The 18,456-nt window shown below is 37.9% G+C and overlaps 1 protein-coding gene across 5 annotated transcripts in view; it reads left to right on the top strand.

Annotated features, from left to right (window-relative positions):
- HELQ (helicase, POLQ like) overlaps nucleotides 1-18,456 on the top strand; it is a 46,703-nt gene that overhangs the window by 21,390 nt on the left and 6,857 nt on the right. For 3 of the 5 annotated variants that reach the window (XM_060187744.1, XM_060187743.1, XM_016194498.2), the window contains 7 exons: nucleotides 233-472; nucleotides 2,550-2,691; nucleotides 3,705-3,809; nucleotides 10,408-10,666; nucleotides 11,929-12,086; nucleotides 13,888-13,986; nucleotides 15,571-15,744. In XM_060187744.1, the coding sequence (XP_060043727.1) occupies nucleotides 233-472; nucleotides 2,550-2,691; nucleotides 3,705-3,809; nucleotides 10,408-10,666; nucleotides 11,929-12,086; nucleotides 13,888-13,986; nucleotides 15,571-15,744 (1,177 nt within the window). Of the gene's footprint in view, nucleotides 1-232; nucleotides 473-2,549; nucleotides 2,692-3,704; nucleotides 3,810-10,407; nucleotides 10,667-11,928; nucleotides 12,087-13,887; nucleotides 13,987-15,570; nucleotides 15,745-15,902; nucleotides 16,076-18,456 lie in introns of those variants that run through there. The other 2 variants (XR_009548986.1, XR_009548987.1) reach the window with 2 other exon arrangements.

Genomic DNA, 18,456 nt, shown 5'->3' with positions numbered 1-18,456 from the left:
ATATTCCACGGTATATAGACCACAACTTGTTCAGACACTCATCTGATGTTGGACATCTGGGTTGCTTCCAGGTTTTGGCTATTGCAAATTGTGCTGCTATGAACATAGGTGTACACAAATATTTTTGGATAGGTGTGTTGGGTTCTTAGGATATATCCCCAGAAGAGGAATTGCAGGGTCATAGAGTTGGTCCACTCTATGGCTTCATACTGCTAACAGATCTTTTTCCTAGGGACTATCTGAAGCACAAAGAGAAAGAAAAACACGAGGTGATTAAGAACTTGAAGAATATCAGCAATGGCCATGTGTGTCCTGTTTTGAAACGCACCATACCTTTTGGAGTTGCCTATCACCATAGTGGTTTAACGAGTGATGAAAGGAAGCTGTTGGAGGAGGCCTACTCCACAGGAGTTCTCTGCCTCTTCACCTGCACATCCACTCTAGCAGCAGGTGTTAACCTGCCGGCTCGCAGGTTAGTGTTGGTCAGGCTCCACACTGACTACTGCTCACTTGCCTAGGTTTGCTGTTCTTTCATGCTTTCCTGCTCATAGGTGAGATTTGTCAAAAGTCCTTCAGCATTTATTGTTTTGATTATTTTATTTCCTCCACTATTTTAATGAAAATAACACTGGTCGATTTCATGTTGTTAGCATTCCCATCTCTTTTTTTTATATTTATTTATTTATTTCCTTTTTTGTTGCCCTTGTTGTTTTTATTGTTGTTGTAGATGTCATTGTTGTTGGCTAGGACAGAGAGAAATGGAGAGAAGAGGGGAAGACAGAGAGGAGGAGAGAAAGATAGACACCTGCAGACCTGCTTCATCACCTGTGAAGTGACTCCCCTGTAGGTGGAGAGCCAGGGGCTTGAACCGGGATCCTTGGGCCGTTCCTTATGCTTTATGCCACATGCACTTAACCTGCTGCACTAGCGCCCGACTCCCCATTCCCATCTCTCTTTTGTGCTTTCTCTATGCTGATTTTGATGTAAAGATTTTATTCCAATTGTACTGAGCCTTCCACTGTTTTTGGTCATCTGAGCTTAGTTGCATCAGGATTTCCTTGGTTCTTTCGAGTACTCATCTGTGGAGACTTTTGAGTCTAGTTAGTTTTTTGTAAACTAGATTCTTTTTCATTATAATATTTTCTTTTTAAAATTATTTTAAAATTTTTATTATTAATGGATAGAGGCAGAGAGAAATTGAGAGGGGAGGTAGAGATAGAGAGGGAGAAAGACATACACCTGCAGCCCTGCTTCACCACTCATGAAGCTTTCCCCCTGTAAGTGGGAGCCAGGGGCTTGAACCTGGGTCCTGCGCACTGTAGGGTGTGCGTTTAACCAAGTGCACTCCCGCCTGGCCCCTAAAAATTTTAAATTATCTATTTATTTGATAGAGACAGTTAGAAATCAAAAGGGAAGGGGGAGATAGAGAGAGAGACAGAGACACTTGCAGCACTGCTTCATCACTCCCAGTACTTTTCCTCTGCAAGTGGGGACCAGGAACTTGAACCTGGGTCCTTGTGCACTATAACATATGTGGTCAGCCAGGTTTGTCACCACCTGGCCCCCATAAAATGGATTCTTGTTTACCTTTACAGTTACTAATGAAGCTACAGACCTTTATATTTGATTTTTATCCTTTATAGCTTGTGGCATTTTTCACCAAAAATAGTTAATCTTTATAAATTATATTCCTCTTTCATGAGTGTTCATTTTTATATATCTTGACATCACAGTTATTGTGTTAGCAGTCATTCTATTTTATTTATTTATTTACTTATTTATTTAATTTTAGCATGTATGTTTCCTTGATCTGTCTATTTCAGAAAGGGATGCTAGTCTTCATTCTGAAATTTTGGAATTACAAGTTTCCCCCTGCTTTTAGAAATTTTTGCATGATATATTTTAAAGCTATCAAAAGCTGCAGATTTGACTCAAATATTTTAATGTTGAATTGTACTTTTTATTATTATATTAAGTACAAACTTCTATATAAATTTGAAGGCTAAACTTACCACATTTGTAGGTCAAAACAGCTGAAACCTATTATTTTGTATAGTCAATAATTGTACAAATTCATAAGTAATAAAAATTCATAAATTGGATTTTTTTATGGAATGAAAATTTAAAAAATTTAAAAATCAAAAAAGCCTTTGGAGACTTGTTATAGTAGATTGACCCATAAGCTTTGTAAGTAGAAACACTTGAGTTTAAATCATGGTTCTGGTAATTATTCATTTGTGGTTTGAGGTAAATTGTGCTTCAGTTAACTCATTTAGTAAAAAATTAACATATGTACTATTACCAAGAGGATTTTTTTTTTGTAAGAATTACAGGTGATATACATAACCTCGGGCTTCCTAGGTTCTTGGTAAACAATAATTACCTATGTGTATAAATTTACTATGTTAACATGTAATTATTAATTTAGAAATTTATTATTTTAATATGTCTTTAAATTTGCTACAAGAAATATAGTGAAATGTAAAGCTTAAAAACTAGATGCTATTGCTATAGAGGGAGTATCAACTTTAATTTTGTAACTTCCACAGAGTGATTTTAAGAGCCCCATATGTTGCTAAGGAATTTTTAAGGAGGAATCAGTATAAGCAAATGATTGGCAGAGCTGGTCGTGCTGGAATAGACACAACCGGAGAGAGTATCCTCATATTGCAAGAAAAAGACAAGAAACAGGTAGTACTCAGCCTGATGGGTTGATCATTTATTTTGTCTTCTTGGTATTTGTGCTAGCCTTTCTATTAAAGCATCTTTTAAAAATTAATAATGCTCCTCTAATTACACTTTCTCCTCTATAGTTATGTATTAGAAAGAGTAGTGAATACTTTTGTGTTTTAGACAATAAAAATATTTCCCTATTTATCTTCCATTTTTATGAAAATATCTGTTAAGTCTTTATTTTTTGTTCCTCCTTGCCTCCATAAGATTTATACAGAATATAGACTTTATATGAAACACCATTTACTCCTTTTTAAGCTATTTTTTCTATTTGTGATTAATAGTGGGCTACAAGATTGTAAGATTACAAGGTATATTTCTACATCACAGCTTTCCAAAGATAACACCCATAGTTCTCACAAAGTCTTAGAAACTGTTTGCTTTTTTTTTTTTTTTTTTTACAGATTCATGTGTTTCAGTTCTCTCAGTTCCATATATGAGTGGAGCCATTCAGTAGTTGTCTTTTACCTCTTATTTTGCTAGGCAGATTCACCTCTAGTTTATCTATTTTGTCCCAAAGGTCACAGTATCATCTTGTTTTGATGGCAAGGTAGTATTCCCTGCAGTATATATCCTATAACTGATTTATCCAGTCTTCTGTTAGTGAACATATATGCTGCTCCCATTGTTTAGCTATTGTGAATAAAGCAATTATGAACATAGGGGTGCATGTATCCCTTTGGATCAGTGTTTACACCATATACTTTATTATCTATTTATTTATTGGACAGAGACAGCCAGAAATCGAGAGGGAAGGGGGAGATGGTGAGGGAGGGAGAGAGACAGACACCTGCAGCCCTGCTTTACCACTTTTGAAGCTTTCCCTCTGCAGGTGGGGACCAGGGGCCTGCACTTGAGTCCCTTGCACACTGTAACATGTGCACTCAACCAGGTATGCCACCACTTGGCTCCTGCACCATTTACTTTATACAACACATTGCTTTACATTTCTTCTTCTTCTTTTTTTTTAGGTATTAGATTTAATAAGCAGCCCATTGGAAAACTGTTATAGCCATCTTGTTCAAGAATTCACCAAGGGGATTCAAACATTGTTTCTCTCTTTGATTGGCTTGAAGGTATTTTAAAGTATAACTACTGTTACTTGGCATCGTAAATGTTAAAAAGTTATGATGACTTTGAAGAATAAGTAAAACTATTAACTTATCTGGTGTGGAAAAGAATAGCCTGTGACATGGTGAATCCAGATCTGGGTTTATATGTACATTTTTTATTCTTTGAATTGTAACAAATATGAGAAATCAGCAAGTCATAGCTAGGCTTACACTACAAGTAAGACATTGTTGGATGGGAGTCAGACAGTGGTGCAGTGGGTTAAGCACATGTGGCACAAAGCACAAGAACCGGCATAAGGATCCCAGTTCGAGCCCCCAGCTCCCCACCTGCAGGGGAGTCAGTCGCTTCACAGGCAGTGAAGCAGGTCTGCAGGTGTCTATCTTTCTCTCCCTCTCTCTATCTTCCCCTCTTCTCTCCATTTCTCTCGGTCCTATCCAACAACGACGACATCATTAACAGCAACAGTAGTAACTACAAAAACAGTGGAAACTAGCAAGGGCAACAAAAAGGAAAATAAATAAATATTTAAAAATTTTTTAAAAAACATTGTTGGATACTAAGAACACACAGAGCTATAAAGATAATGGTCCTGATACAGCTTGATCTATCACCTGTAGCCCTGTGACAATTTATAGGATATTATAAATATTTTTATAATTATTTTTGTTTATTCATTTATTGGTTAGAGACAGAGGGAAATTGTGAGGGGAGTGGGTGAGAAAGAAAGACACCTGCATTATGGCTTCACCACTTGTGGAGCTTCCCCTTCCCCTCTGCAGGTGGCCATTGGGGACTTGAACCCGAGTCCTTGTGCACTCGTACACTCAACCGGATGCACCACCACGCAGGATATTATAAACATTTGTGGAATCAGGAAGAAAAAAGCAGCAGAGCATTATATTTTCTAAGATTTAAAATTAGCTCTCCTGGGCTAGAGAGATAGCTCACTTGGTAGAGGATATGCTTTTTTTGTTTGTTTGTTTGTTTGTTTCAAAGATTTATTTGTTTATGGGGGCTGGAGGTGAAGGGAAGAGAACCAGGACATCACTCTGGTACATGTGATGCTGGGAATCAAACTCAGGACCTCATGCTTGTGAGTCTAACGCTTTCTCCATTGTGCTATATCCTGGGTCACTCATTTCACTCTCTAATTGGTGTTTTGTTTCATCCCTTTCTTTTATTTGATAAGACAGAGAGAAATTGAGAGGGAAGGAGGAGACAGAGTGGGAGAGAAAGAAAAAGACACCTCAAGTTCAATCTCCTGCACCACCATAAACCAGAGCTGTGTAATGCTCTGGTTAAAAAAAAAAGAGAGAGAGAGAGAGAGAAAGATATCTATAGCACTGCCTCACTAATTGTGAAACTTCCTGCCTGTAGGTGGGGACCAAGGAATTTATTTATTTATTTATTTATTTATTGGGGGATTAATGTTTTATAGTCAACAGTAAATACAATATTTTGTACATACACAACATTGCTCATTTTTCCACATAACAACACAACCCCCACTAGGTCCTCTGCCATCCTGTTCCAGGACCTGAACTCCCCCCGCCCCCCACCCCAGAGTCTTTTACTTTGGTGCAATACACCAACCCCAGTCAAAGTTCTGCTTAGCGTTTTCTCTTCTGATCTTGTTTTTCAACTTCTGCCTGTGAATGAGATCATTCCATATTCATCCTTCTGTTTCTGACTTATTTTACTTAACATGATTTCCTTAAGCTTCATCCAAGATGGGCTGAACAATGGTGAAATCACCATTTTTACTCTGAAAATGTCCAATAGTTCTAATTTATCTGTCTCTTCATTAGCTTCTTCATTTCTTTATTGATTTTTTTTGTCTGGTTGATCTGTCAAGTTGAGAGAGTGAGGTATTGAAGTCCCCTACTATTACTATTAGCAACTGTGTTGCTGTTAATATATTTCTTAGCTATTTTTCAGTAAATGTTAGATGGCTTCTCCTTGGGTGCAGAGATATTGATAATCATTAAGCCCTCTTGATTGATTGATCCTCTGAGCACTAAGTAATGGGACCAAGGAATTTTTTTTTTTATTATTTAAGAAAGGATTAATTAACAAAACCATAGGGTAGGAGGGGTACAACTCCACACAATTCCCACCACCCAATCTCCATATCCCACCCCCTCCCCTAATAGCTTTCCCATTCTCTATCCCTCTGGGAGCATGGACTCAGGGTCATTGTGGGCTGCAGAAGGTAGAAGGTCTGGCTTCTATAATTGCTTCTCCACTGAACATGGGCGTTGACTGGTCGGGGACCAGGGAATTTGAACCTAAATCATTGGACATCGTAACTTGGGGAACATGCCTTTTCTTAAAAAAAAAATAAGGGGGTCGGGTGGTGGCGCAGTGGGTTAAGCGCATGTGGCGCAAAGCGCAGGGACCGGCGTAAGCATCCCGGTTCGAGCCCCCGGCTCCCCACCTGCAGGGGAGTCGCTTCACAGGCGGTGAAGCAGGTCTGCAGGTGTCTATCTTTCTCTCCCCTTCTCTGTCTTCCCTTCCTCTCTACATTTCTCTCTGTCCTATCCAACAACGAATTGCGTCAACAAGGGCAATAATAATAACCACAACGAAGCTACAACAAGGGCAACAAAAGGGGGAAAAAATGGCCTCCAGGAGCGGTGGATTCATGGTGCAGGCACCGAGCCCAGCAATAACCCTGGAGGAGGAAAAAAAAAAAGAAAAAAAAATATATATATATTTATGAGAGAGGGAGAGGGGGAGAGAAAACTAAACCATTACCCTGGCACATGTTATGCTAGGGACTGAATCCAGCACCTCATGTTTGAGGGTCCAACATCTCATCCACTGAGCCTCCTCCTGGGCCACAAGGGTTTATGACTTTCCATATATACCTCATATAAACCCTGTTTTGAACCCAGCACCAAGTGGGTCGTTTTTTGTTGTTGTTTTTTTTTTTTTTTAAGTGTGTGGAGCAGTATAATTGCACATGTACAAGGCACTGGCTCCACAAACAACAGCCAATCATTTTTTTTAAAGTTTTTTTTTTTATTAAGTTTTTATTTATTTATTTATTTTCCTTTTTTTGTTGCCCTTGTTGTTTTAATATTGTTGTGGTTATTAATATCGTTGCTGTTGGATAGGACAGAGAGAAATGGAGAGAGGAGGGGAAGACAGAGAGGAGGAGAGAAAGACAGACACCTGCAGACCTGCTTCACCGCTTGTGAAGCGACTCCCCTGCAAGTGGGGAGCCGGGGGCTCGAACTGGGATCCTTACCCAGGTCCTGGCTATTTGCGCCACGTGCACTTAACCCGCTGCGCCACCGCCTGACTCCCTTTTTAAAAGTTTTTAAAATATTTATTTATTTTCCCTTTTGTTGCCCTTGTTTTTTTATTGTTGTTGTAGTCAATTGTTGTTATTGATGTCGTCGTTGTTGGATAGGATAGAGAGAAATAGAGAAAGGAGGGAGACAGAAAGATACCTATACACCTGCTTCACCACCTGTGATGCGACTCCCCTGCAAGTGGGAGTGGGTCTTAAACCGGGATCCTTACGCCAGTCCTTGTACTGTGGGCCACATGTGCTTAACCCGCTGTGCTACTGCCCGACTCCCTGCGGATCAGTATTTTAAAGGAATCCTTTTAGGGCCAGTGAAATAGCGTATTTAGATAGTGCGCTGCTTTGCCATTTGCATGATCCAGGTTTGAGCCGGCCTTCAATGCAATGTGGTCTCTTTCTTTTCCTTTTTCCCTTTTTCTTTTTCTTTCTTCTTTTTCTTTCTCCAAAGGGGTGAACCACTGGCTTCTGGTGAGAACAGGGTTTGAATCTGAAGCTCTGTCTGCCTCAGAGCCCATGTGTAGAGCCACTACACCAGGTCAACACTCTGCTCAATGTGGTCTCTTTCAGTTTCTTTTTTTTGCCTTTCTCTCTCTCTCTCTTAAAATAACAAAAAATAATTTTTTTAATAAAAAATCATTTAAATCACTATGTCAAAAAGTTGTGCACAGTGGTAGGTAGAAAGATAACATGATCTAGATAGACAGGATCAGTAAAGGGCTTTTTTTTTTTTAATGCCAAATCTTTACTGTAACAAACCAAGAAGAAAACAATATAGAAAAATAAGTATGTAGGTAATCCACAAACTGAGGATCCGTTCTTGACTATCCTAAAAGTGCAGTTCTGGGGAGTTGGGTGGTATCGCAGTGGGTTAAGCACACGTGGCGTGAAGCACTAGGACCAGAGTAAAGATCCCTGTTGGAGCCCCCAGCTCCCCACCTGCAGGCAAGTCGCTTCACAGGCAGCGAAGCAGGTCTGCAGGTGTCTCTCTTTCTCTCCACCTCTCTGTCTTCCCCTCCTCTCTCCATTTCTCTCTGCCCTATCCAACAACGATGGTCAACAACAACAATAATGACTATAACAATAAAACAACAAGGGCAACAAAAGGGAATAAATAAATATTAATTTTTTTTTTAAAGTGCAGTTCTAGGGCCTGGGTGATGGCACACCTGGTTGAGCACATGTTACAGTACGCAAGGACCCGGGTTTGAGCCCCTGGTCCCCACCTGTAGGGGCTAAGCTTCACAAGTGATGAAGCAGGGCTGCAGGTGTCTCTCTGTCTCTCTCTATCACCCCCTTCTCTCTCAATTTCTGGCTTTCTCTATCCAATAAAATAAATAAAGATAACAACAAAAAGTGCAGTTCTGGGAGTCGGGCGGTAGCATAGCAGGTTAAGTGCAGGTGGCACAAAGCACAAGGACCTATGTAAAGATCCCGGTTCGAGCCCGGGCTCCCCACCTACAGGTGAGTCGCTTCACAAGCGGCGAAGCAGGTCTGCAGGTGTCTGTCTTTCTCTCCCCTCTCCATCTTCCCCTCCTCTCTCCATTTCTCTCTGTCCTATCCAACTACAATGATATCAATAATAACTACAACAATAAAACAACAAGGGCAACAAAAGGGAATAAATAAATAACAGAAAGGTATAGTTCTAGCATAAAGGAATACTCTAGGAATACTAAGAATTATTTTTATTAAAAGGATAGATAATAGAATATGCCTGTGTTCCATATTTTTATTATCTCTTTTAATGGCTTCACATGAAATAATTACTTAGGTTTTCTAGTTGAAATATCAGAATTTTAAGGGAAAGAAATGTACTTATTAATTTATTATATTTTAGCATTATGTGCTGATTTCATTGAAATTGGCTAATATGAAATTATTCTAGCTTAGTGTCGACTCTACCTCTGAATGCCAAATGATGGGCTGAGGAAATGACATTATTGTCATGATAAGTTTTTTATATCATGAATAAAATAGAGAAAAAGGCAGCAAAAGCATGAGAAAAGGAGTTGGGACTGAGAGGCAGCTCTGTAACTGCTCCTTTTAAAATTACTTACTTATTGTTGGGTAGAGACAGAAATTGAAAGGGGAGGAGGAGATAGAGATGGAAAGATACAGACATCTTCACCACTCATGAAGCTTTCCCCCGAAGGTGGAGATCAGGAACTTGAACCAGGATCTTTGCGTACTGTTAGGTATTTGCTTAACAAGATGTGCCACCACCTGGCCCCCCCACTCCTTTTTTTATTGGGGATTGATGGTTTACAGTTGACAGTAAAATACTATGTACAAAGGAAGCTTAACCAATGTGGAGCAGTATTGCAATGTCTTTTCTCTGTCTCTCTGTGTTTTTCTGATATTGAAGGAAAACAGAAACTTCACCATTTGTGAAGCTTCCTTCTGCTGGTGGGAACTGGGTATTTTTTTTTTATTTAAATTTTTTTTCTATTATCTTTATTGGATAGAGACAACCAGAAATTGAGAGGAATGAAGAGATTGAGAGAGAGACAGAAAGACACTGCAGCTCTGCTTCACAACTCGTGAAGCTTTCCCTTTGCAGGTGGGGACCGGGGACTTGAACCCGGGACCTTGTGCACTGTAACATGTGCGTTTAACCAGGTGCGCCACCACCCAGCCCCTGGGACTGTAGTTTGAACCCGAGTCCTTGTGCATGGTAATGTGTACTCAACCAGGTGTACAACCACCCAGCCCCTACATAACACTTTTTTAAATGGGGAAAAAAATCTTAAGTATTTGAATGTTAAATGTGTAGATGTTTTAGGTGAAAATGTGAATCTTCTCTCTTTTTTTGTAATAACTTAAAGGTGTCCTTATAAAATTACAGTAGTCTTCTCTTATCTGGGATAGACTGTGCTTCTTCCTAAATGTGTGTGTATATATATATATATATATATATATATATATATATATATATATAATCTGTCATAAAGTTTACTTAATAAACTACCATAACATTTACTTAACACATTCAGCCCAATAAAAGAGATTAAGTTATTAATTATAAGATAAGATGTATAATATATTATAACAAAGCTTATGTGAATGCAGTGACTCTCAGTTTACTATTGTAACTGAATCTGGAGAAAGCAAAGCCATGGACAAAGAGGGCTACTGTATTTTTACATATGCAATTATGTAGATCTTATTCTAATTTTGTGTTCTAGTAACTTTGAAATATGGGAATGAGTCATCTAGATTAATATGTATTTAAAATGATACCTTGAATTAAGGAGATACTCCAGTGATACTCTGAATTGTTTCAGATAGCAACAAATATTGGTGATATATATCACTTTATGAGCGGTACATTTTTTGGTGTTCAGCAAAAGATTTTGTTGAAAGAAAAAAGTCTGTGGGAAATCACTGTTGAAGCACTTAACTACCTGACAGAAAAAGGACTTTTACAAAAAGACACTATTTTGACAGAAAAAGAACTTCTACAGGAAGAAACTATTTCTAAGTCCAAGGGAGAGTTCCAATGTAATTTTTATATTACAAAGTTGGGACGAGCTTCTTTTAAAGGTAAGAGTCTATGTACATGTCATTATTGATCAGAGAAAATACTGTAGAAAAATGTGAATCATTTTGTTATTTTAAGCTGGATCAATAATGTAATCTTAGTAATAAAATATTATAAGCTGCTAGAATACTCCCACTTTTAAAAGTTAAACATGTTCTGAGTCGACTGCTGCATACGTCCATAGAGAAAAAGATATGACATTGCTCCTTCACATTCTTCTCCCCTAGAATCGCACAGATCTTAACAAACCTACCAGGAATCATTGATATACATATTTCCAAAGATTTTTTTTTGTACATTTCATTTTAATATATAATATACATGTAATTTTTCTCAAATAATCTTACTAGGGAGGGATAATGGTTTATAGTAAAGGTATTAATACATGGCTGTAACTTCTCTACGTAGAGTTTTAAGATACTTGCTTTAATTTTTTATTTTTTTTATTTTTATTTGTTTACTTTTTTAAAAAGATTTTATTTTATTTTATTTATTTTGTTCACAAGAAAGACAGGAGGAGAGAAAGAACCAGACATTGCTCTGGCACATGTGCTGCTGGGATTGAATTCGGGACCTCATGCTTGAGAGTCCAGTGCTTTATCCACTGCACCACCTCCGGGACCACAAGATTCTTGCTTTTAAACAATTATTTTTGTTCTGGAATTTGCTGCTTCTTTTTTTGCTATATATTTTTTTTCAGAAATTTTTTTTCCATAATAGTGAAGTTTCTTAATGGCCACATCATGATTTATTTAATAAAAAATAATACAAATGTGTTGTTTAAAAAAAAAAAATCCTGGGTGCTGGCTGGTAGCGCAGCGGGTTAAGCGCACATGGCGCGAAGTGCAAGGACCGGTTAAAGATCCCGGTTGGAGCCCCCGGCTCCCCACTTGAAGGGGGTCGCCTCACAGTTGGTGAAGCAGGTCTGCAGGCGTCTATCTTTGCCCCTCTCTGTCTTCCCCTCCTCTCTCCATTCTTTCTGTCCTATCCAACAATAACACTAGCAACAGTAATAACAACAGCAACAATAAACAACAAGGGCAACAAAAGGGAAAAAAGATTAATAATTTTAAAAAATCTTAAGGACTCCAAATTTTGTACTGGAAGATCTCATTCTTCCCCATTTCTACTCTTCTAGGAGTTACCACTATTAGCAATTTGAACTTGGGTCCTTGTGCACTGTAATGTATGTGCTTAACCAGGTGTGCCACCACCTGGTCCCAAATTGTTAAAAAACAATTTGTTTTTTAAATTTTTACTTTAGGAACTATAGATGTGGCTTATTGTGACATACTTTACAAAGACTTGAAGAAAGGTCTTGAAGGACTTATGCTGGAAAGCCTTCTTCACCTGATCTACCTAACAACTCCCTATGACATGGCTCCTCAGTGTGAACCTGACTGGATGATCTACTTCAGGCAGGTGAGAATAGAAGCTGCAGGGCTAGGTGGTGGTGTACCTGGTTAAGTGCACACATTACAGTGTGCAAGGACTCGGGTTCAAGTCCCCTGGTCCCTACCTGCATGTGGAGAGGCTTCATGAGTGGTGAAGCAGGGCTGCAGGTGTCTCTCTGTCTCTCTCCCTCTCTATCTCCTCTTCCCCTCTCAATTTCTGGCTGTCTCTATTCAATAATAAATCAATAAAACTATTTAATGAAAAAAAGAATAGAAGCTGCTCTAGGGAGGCTACTTCACTTTAAAAATGATAATAGGATTTGTGTCCAGTAGTTGCTCTCTCTCTCTCTCCTTTCTCTCTTGCTCTTTCCCTTCCTCCCTCCATCCCTCTCTCCCTCTCTCTTATCCTATTAAACATTTTAAATTGAGCCATTAGTTTTCTGCTTGTTTCTTTTTTTAATATGGCAACAAGCATTTTTTGGATTAACTTAGATATTACTTTTCTGTTATGTATAAATATGTCATTATAAAAAAAGGTACAGGGAGTTGGGCAGTAGCGCAGCGGGTTAAGCGCACATGACACAGAACGCAAGGACCCGAGTAAGGATCCCAGTTTGAGCACCTGGCTCCCCACCTGTGGGGGGGGGGGAGGTCACTTCACAAGTGGTAAAGCAGGTCTGTAGGTGTCTCTGTCTTCCCCTGCTCCATTTTTTTTTTTTGCTCCATTTTTTTCTGTCCTATCCAACAACAATGACATCAATTACAATAATAATAACAATAAAACAACAAGGACAATAAAAGGGGAAAAAAAAAGCCTTCAGGAGCAATGGATTCATGATTTAGGCACTGAGCCCCAGCAATAACCCTAGAGGCAAAAATTAAAATAAAATAAAATAAAATAAAATAAATAAGGTACAGAAAGAAAAAAGGATCCCTGGTCCTATCTTCTCAAAAACAGCTACTTTAGTGCTTTGGTGACCACTACATTTGTCTGGAATATGAAGAAAACAGTAAAGCCATTAGTTTGTGATTGAGTTTAAGTGCAAGACAACTCTTTCAGAGTTCACCAAACACGGTTATGTTGTTACCTGAGAAGGAACACCTCCATTACCACCAGTTCCAAGATGGAACTTGCCCAACTTGTGACAAAGCCAAATGGTGGATTACAGTCTATCACTCTTACTGTGAACAGGCTAATATAGGAACACTAGATATGGGCTGGGGATATAACATAAGGGTTATGCAAAAAAGACTTTCATGCCTGAGCTCTGACAGGTTTGAACCCAGACCTCACTACATTGAAGCAAGTTTTGGTGCTGTCCTCTCTCTCTCTCTCTCTCTCTCTCTCTCTCTCTCTCTCTCTCTTTCTCTCCCCTTCTCCTTTACTGGCACAGAACAAACCTAGAACCTCAACATGCAAGTTCTGTGCTTGGAAAGGTGATCTCTCTCCTTGGTAACTTCACAAAGACTTACGCTGGAAAGGCTTCTTCATCTGCTCTACTTAACAGCTCCCTACAAAACATGGTTCATATACTTACTTCCAAAATCTTTCCCTCTGACTCCCTCCCCCCAAACATCTCAAACATTAAACATAATCACATAGTCCATGGAAATAAGCACTGTGACATCTCTTAATAATTTTACAAAGCATATTATAGTTTAATAGTACACTTTTAAGACCGCAGTGTTTATAAATAAAATTCATGTTGTTTTTCATATGCTTTATAGTCATGAAAATGAAAAGCCAAAAAAATATTGGATTGGGCTCAAATGCCACATTTTTTAAAGTTACAAATTTATTTTTACTCTTATTATTTTTTTCTATACAGTTTAACCAACTCAGCCCAGCAGAACAGAAGGTAGCTGCTCTTGTTGGAGTATCTGAAAGCTTTATTGGAAAAAAAGTTTCAGGTCAAGCTATCAAGAAGGTACTTCTCTCCTTTCTAATTAAATTCATCAAATAAAATCATTGCTAATGTCCTTTGTTGACTTAATCTTTTTATTTCACATTTTTTTTACTTTAGTAAGTCCCATTTTACTAATTAAAAGGTATCTGAGAATCAGAGATGTATGCATACTTTTTCTATTGATGTAACATAGTATTATATAAGTTTTAGGTGTTTGTCATATATATATATTTTTTTTTTTTCTGTCATCCTTGGGGCTTTACTGTTTTAGGCCAAAATGATCAGGTATAGGAGAGCTTTTTTAGATACATAGATACCACAGCAACAAAGACTTGAGCATGTCTTATCTTTGGTGGGGTGTGGGGAGGCGGCAGGAAGGATATTTCATTTAAATTGGAAACCATTTAGTATATGTATTTGGAGTAGTGAGGGGCTGGTTAAGTGCTCCTGTTAACATATACAAAGACCCAGGTTAAAGCCTGTCCCCACCTGCAGGAGGAAGCTTTGTGAGTGCAGAAGCAGTTCTGTAGGTGTGTCTTTCTCTCCTTCCCTCTTTTTTATAATACCAAATTTATTTATTTATTCATTTTGCCTCTAGGGTTATCGTTGGGCCTCGGTGCCTGCATTACGAATCCACTGCCCCATAGCCATTTTTTTTATATATTATTATTTTTTTAATAAGACAGAGAAGTTAAGAGGGGAGGAGAAGAAAGAGAGGGAGAAAGATAGTCACTTGCAGACCTACTTCACCATTTGTGAAGTGACTCCCCCTGCAGTTGTGGTGTGGTTCAAACCGGGATCCTTGTGGGTCCCTGCACTTGGTACTTTGTGCGCTTAACCCAGTGAGCCACCGCCTGGACCTCTAATTTATTTAGAGACAGAGAGAAATCAAGAGGGAGAGGGGGACAGAAAAGAAGAGAGACAAAGAGACAGTTGCACCACTGCTTCACCACTTGTGAAGCTCTCCCTCTGCGGGGGGGGGGGGGGGGGGGCTGAACCTGGTCTCTATGCATTGCAGCATGTGCACTCAACCAGGTGCACCACCACCTGCCCCCCCATCCTTCTCAATTTCTCTGTCTCTATCCAATAAATAAATAATAAAAATAAATAAATATTTTAGAAGTGATCATCAGTTGTATTAAAACACGTCTTAGAAATTAGTTTCATTTTGGGTGGAGGGTAGATAGCATAATGATTATGCAAACAGACTCTCAGCCTGAGGCTCCAAAGTCCCAAGTTCAATCCCCTGCACCACCATAAGCCAGAGCTGAACCAGTGCTATGGTTATAAAAAAAATAAAAGAAATTAGTTTAATTTCTGTCGAATCATTCTATAGTTCTGCTCCTTGTAATATAATTTTATTCACTTTACTTTTGTCTGATTTGAAGATAATGTACATTTTCAGTAGATGAAATAGATAAATTTGATCATTATGGTCTAGAAGGTGGTGCAGGGGGTGAAATGTTGGACTTTCAAGCATGAGGTCCTGAGTTTGATGCCCAGCAATCACAGGTGCCAGAGTGATTTTCTAGTTCTCTCTCTCTCCCCACCCCCTTCTCATTAATAAATACATTCTAAAAAGAAAAATTGATTATCTCTTTTTAGAAGGTGGACAAGAACATTGTCAACAGACTATATTTAGCTCTTATCCTTTATACTTTGCTGAAAGAGACCAACATTTGGAGTGTTTCTGAAAAATTTAATATGCCTAGAGGATATATACAAAATCTTCTCACCGGTGCTGCTTCATTCTCATCCTGTGTGCTACATTTTTGTGAGGTAATTTTGTTTATATAGAGGCTATGTACTTCATTTCTTGTTTTAACTGTTACTAAACTCATTAGCAAGTTAGCATTTTCTCAGTGCTAACTTATTCTGTTATTATTAAAGCATTTAATACAAATTTAAAGCATATCCTTTTTTTTATCCACTTACAGAAATACTAGATACATACTTAAGGTAGAGATGCAAAAGTGACAAAATCAACTAAAATATGTAATGTACAAATACAAAGCACCAAGCTAGCCCCACTATTAGAACCGCCATTAATAGCTTCAAGCATTTGGAATCAACTTTTAAAAGGACATTTCTTCATTGATATATAGTCTATGTGAGTGTCTATCTTATGAATGATAACCATGTAAGGTATTTGAGTAGTAGTATATTACTGATATCCAGCAGCTCCCCTGTGACTAGCTCCATGTCCTCTATTGCACACTAGTTTACTATTCTGTTTCCTTTGTTAGCTATTTTATATTTCTACATCAAATGTTTATTTTAGAGAAGCCCTCAATATGAATATATATATATATATATATATATATATGTCATATGCATTTTGGGTATATTTGTGTAAGGTTTTACTAAAAGAAGCTTTCTGAAATTCCTTAAATAATTCAACCAAGCTTGTCAGATGTTTTATTCAGATAATTTTTTATGAATTATCTGAATAAAATTGTTTAGTAGTATTTAAGTTTTACTTTATTGGGATACTTGCCAGATTTATTTTAGATTTAATTTTTTAAACTTCCCCCCATAAGTTCTATTTTTAAACTTAAAATTACCTTCATTTTCCTATCATATCTCTATATCCTATGTAAGTATATATAGCAATTAACTAGCATGTATATACTAATGAGTAGATGATCTAAAAATGCTTGATTTGGGTGCCAGAGAGATAGTATAGTGATTATACAAAAGACTTCCATAAGGGCCAGGAGGTGATGCACCTGGTTAAGTGCACACAAGAACCCAGGTTCAAGCCCCTGGTCCCTACCTATAGGGGAAAAGCTTCACAAGTGATGAAGCAGGTTTGCAAGTGTCTCTCTCCCTCTCTATCCCCCCTACCTTCTCAATTTCTCTCTGTGTCTATCCAATAAAAAAACAATAAAAAGATTTTTTAAAAAAAGATCTATATACCTGAGGCTCTGGAGTTACAGATTCTATCCTTGGCACCACCATAAACCAGAGCCGAGTAGTTCTTTGGTTTAAAATATGAAATGAAATCCAAGGCTAAAAATGCTTGACTTTGACTGGAATGCTACTTACTTTTCTAAATATTTTACATTTATGCTGATTTTTTAACATTGGCTGACTTTTCCTAGTCAAGTGCTAGGTAGGAGACCAAGGAGATAGCACAGTAGATAAAGTCTTGGACTCTCAGGCATGAGGTCTCAAGTTCAGCTTTTCAAATTTTATGTGTTAGAGCAATGTCTTAGTTTTCTTGCTCTCCCTACATTAACGGATAAATCTAAAACAAACAAACAAAAACTTAAAGAGTACTAAGGAGAAACTAGGCATTAAAATGGAATTTTTTAAGGGTTTCTGTGTTTGTTGCTCTCCACATTTAAGGACCCTTTCTTTATATACTTTCTGTCCCTTTGTTTTACTTAGGGCTAGAAGAATTTGAGCCTTGTAGAAATGTTCAAGTAAAATAATTTATATGATGAACTTAAACAATTATAATTTGATAGTTGGTTCTAGGAAAAATCTACCTGACAACTGTGCTTTTGTGAATTTAGTCAATATTTTAATTGGTTTTTCTTCTTAAAAACCTGTGAGTCGTCTTTTGTACCTGAGGCTTCAAGTCCCCACCCACGTTCAACCTCTGACAACACCATAAGCCAGAGCTGAGATGTGCTCTAGTTAAAAAAAAAAAAAGAAAAAAAAGTTATGAGTGGTATAAGTAATGTTCCAATTAAATTAGTTAAGATGTTGTTAACTATAAGTAGAAGAAAAGCTCCCTAGCTAGAACTGTAAGCGATCAGGAAAATGACTACCACACTTAAAACAAGGCTAGAGTGGGAGTCGGGCGGTAGCACAGCAGGTTAAGCGCACGTGACGCAAAGTACAAGGACAGGCATAAGGATCCGGTTTGAGGCCCCGGCTCCTCACCTGCAAGGGGGTCGCTTCACAGGCAGTAAAGCAGGTCTGCAGGTATGGATCTTTCTCTCCCCTCTCTGTCTTCCCCTCCTCTCTCCATTTCTCTCTGTTTTATCTAACGATGATGACATCAATAACAACAACAATGAAAAACAAGGCAACAAAAGGGAAAATAAATATAAAAAAAATTATTAAAAAAAAAAAAAAAAAAACAAGGCTTTTGCAACAGTTCCAGAGCTGGTTCAAGGCTTTCTTGTCTTATTTGTACTTTGCCATCTGGAGTGTACAGGCTACTTTTCTAGAAGACAAAAATGTTAGCTAATGTCAATGCATCTCATACTCCCACAATTATACCCAATAGTGTTAATTAAATCTTAAAACTATTATAGAAAATTTCAGACATATACATAAGAAAACAACATAATATAAGGAATCCCATCTTACCAACTCACAGTGTCCAGTATCCTTACTGTTTTAAATATTGCTCTACTGAGCCTCATCTTGTATTTGAGTCATTTTATGTTTAGTATTTTCTCTCTAGGGTAAGTTCCCAGAGATAGGAATTGCTTTCAGTTATTTGGGATAGAAAAACTATGATTTAATTCCCTG

This window comes from Erinaceus europaeus, chromosome 3, assembly GCF_950295315.1.
Source record: "Erinaceus europaeus chromosome 3, mEriEur2.1, whole genome shotgun sequence".
In the NCBI taxonomy this organism is placed as follows: Eukaryota; Metazoa; Chordata; class Mammalia; order Eulipotyphla; family Erinaceidae; genus Erinaceus; species Erinaceus europaeus.
Note: the sequence above shows the minus strand (reverse complement) of the source record. Positions and strands in the feature narration are given on the sequence as shown.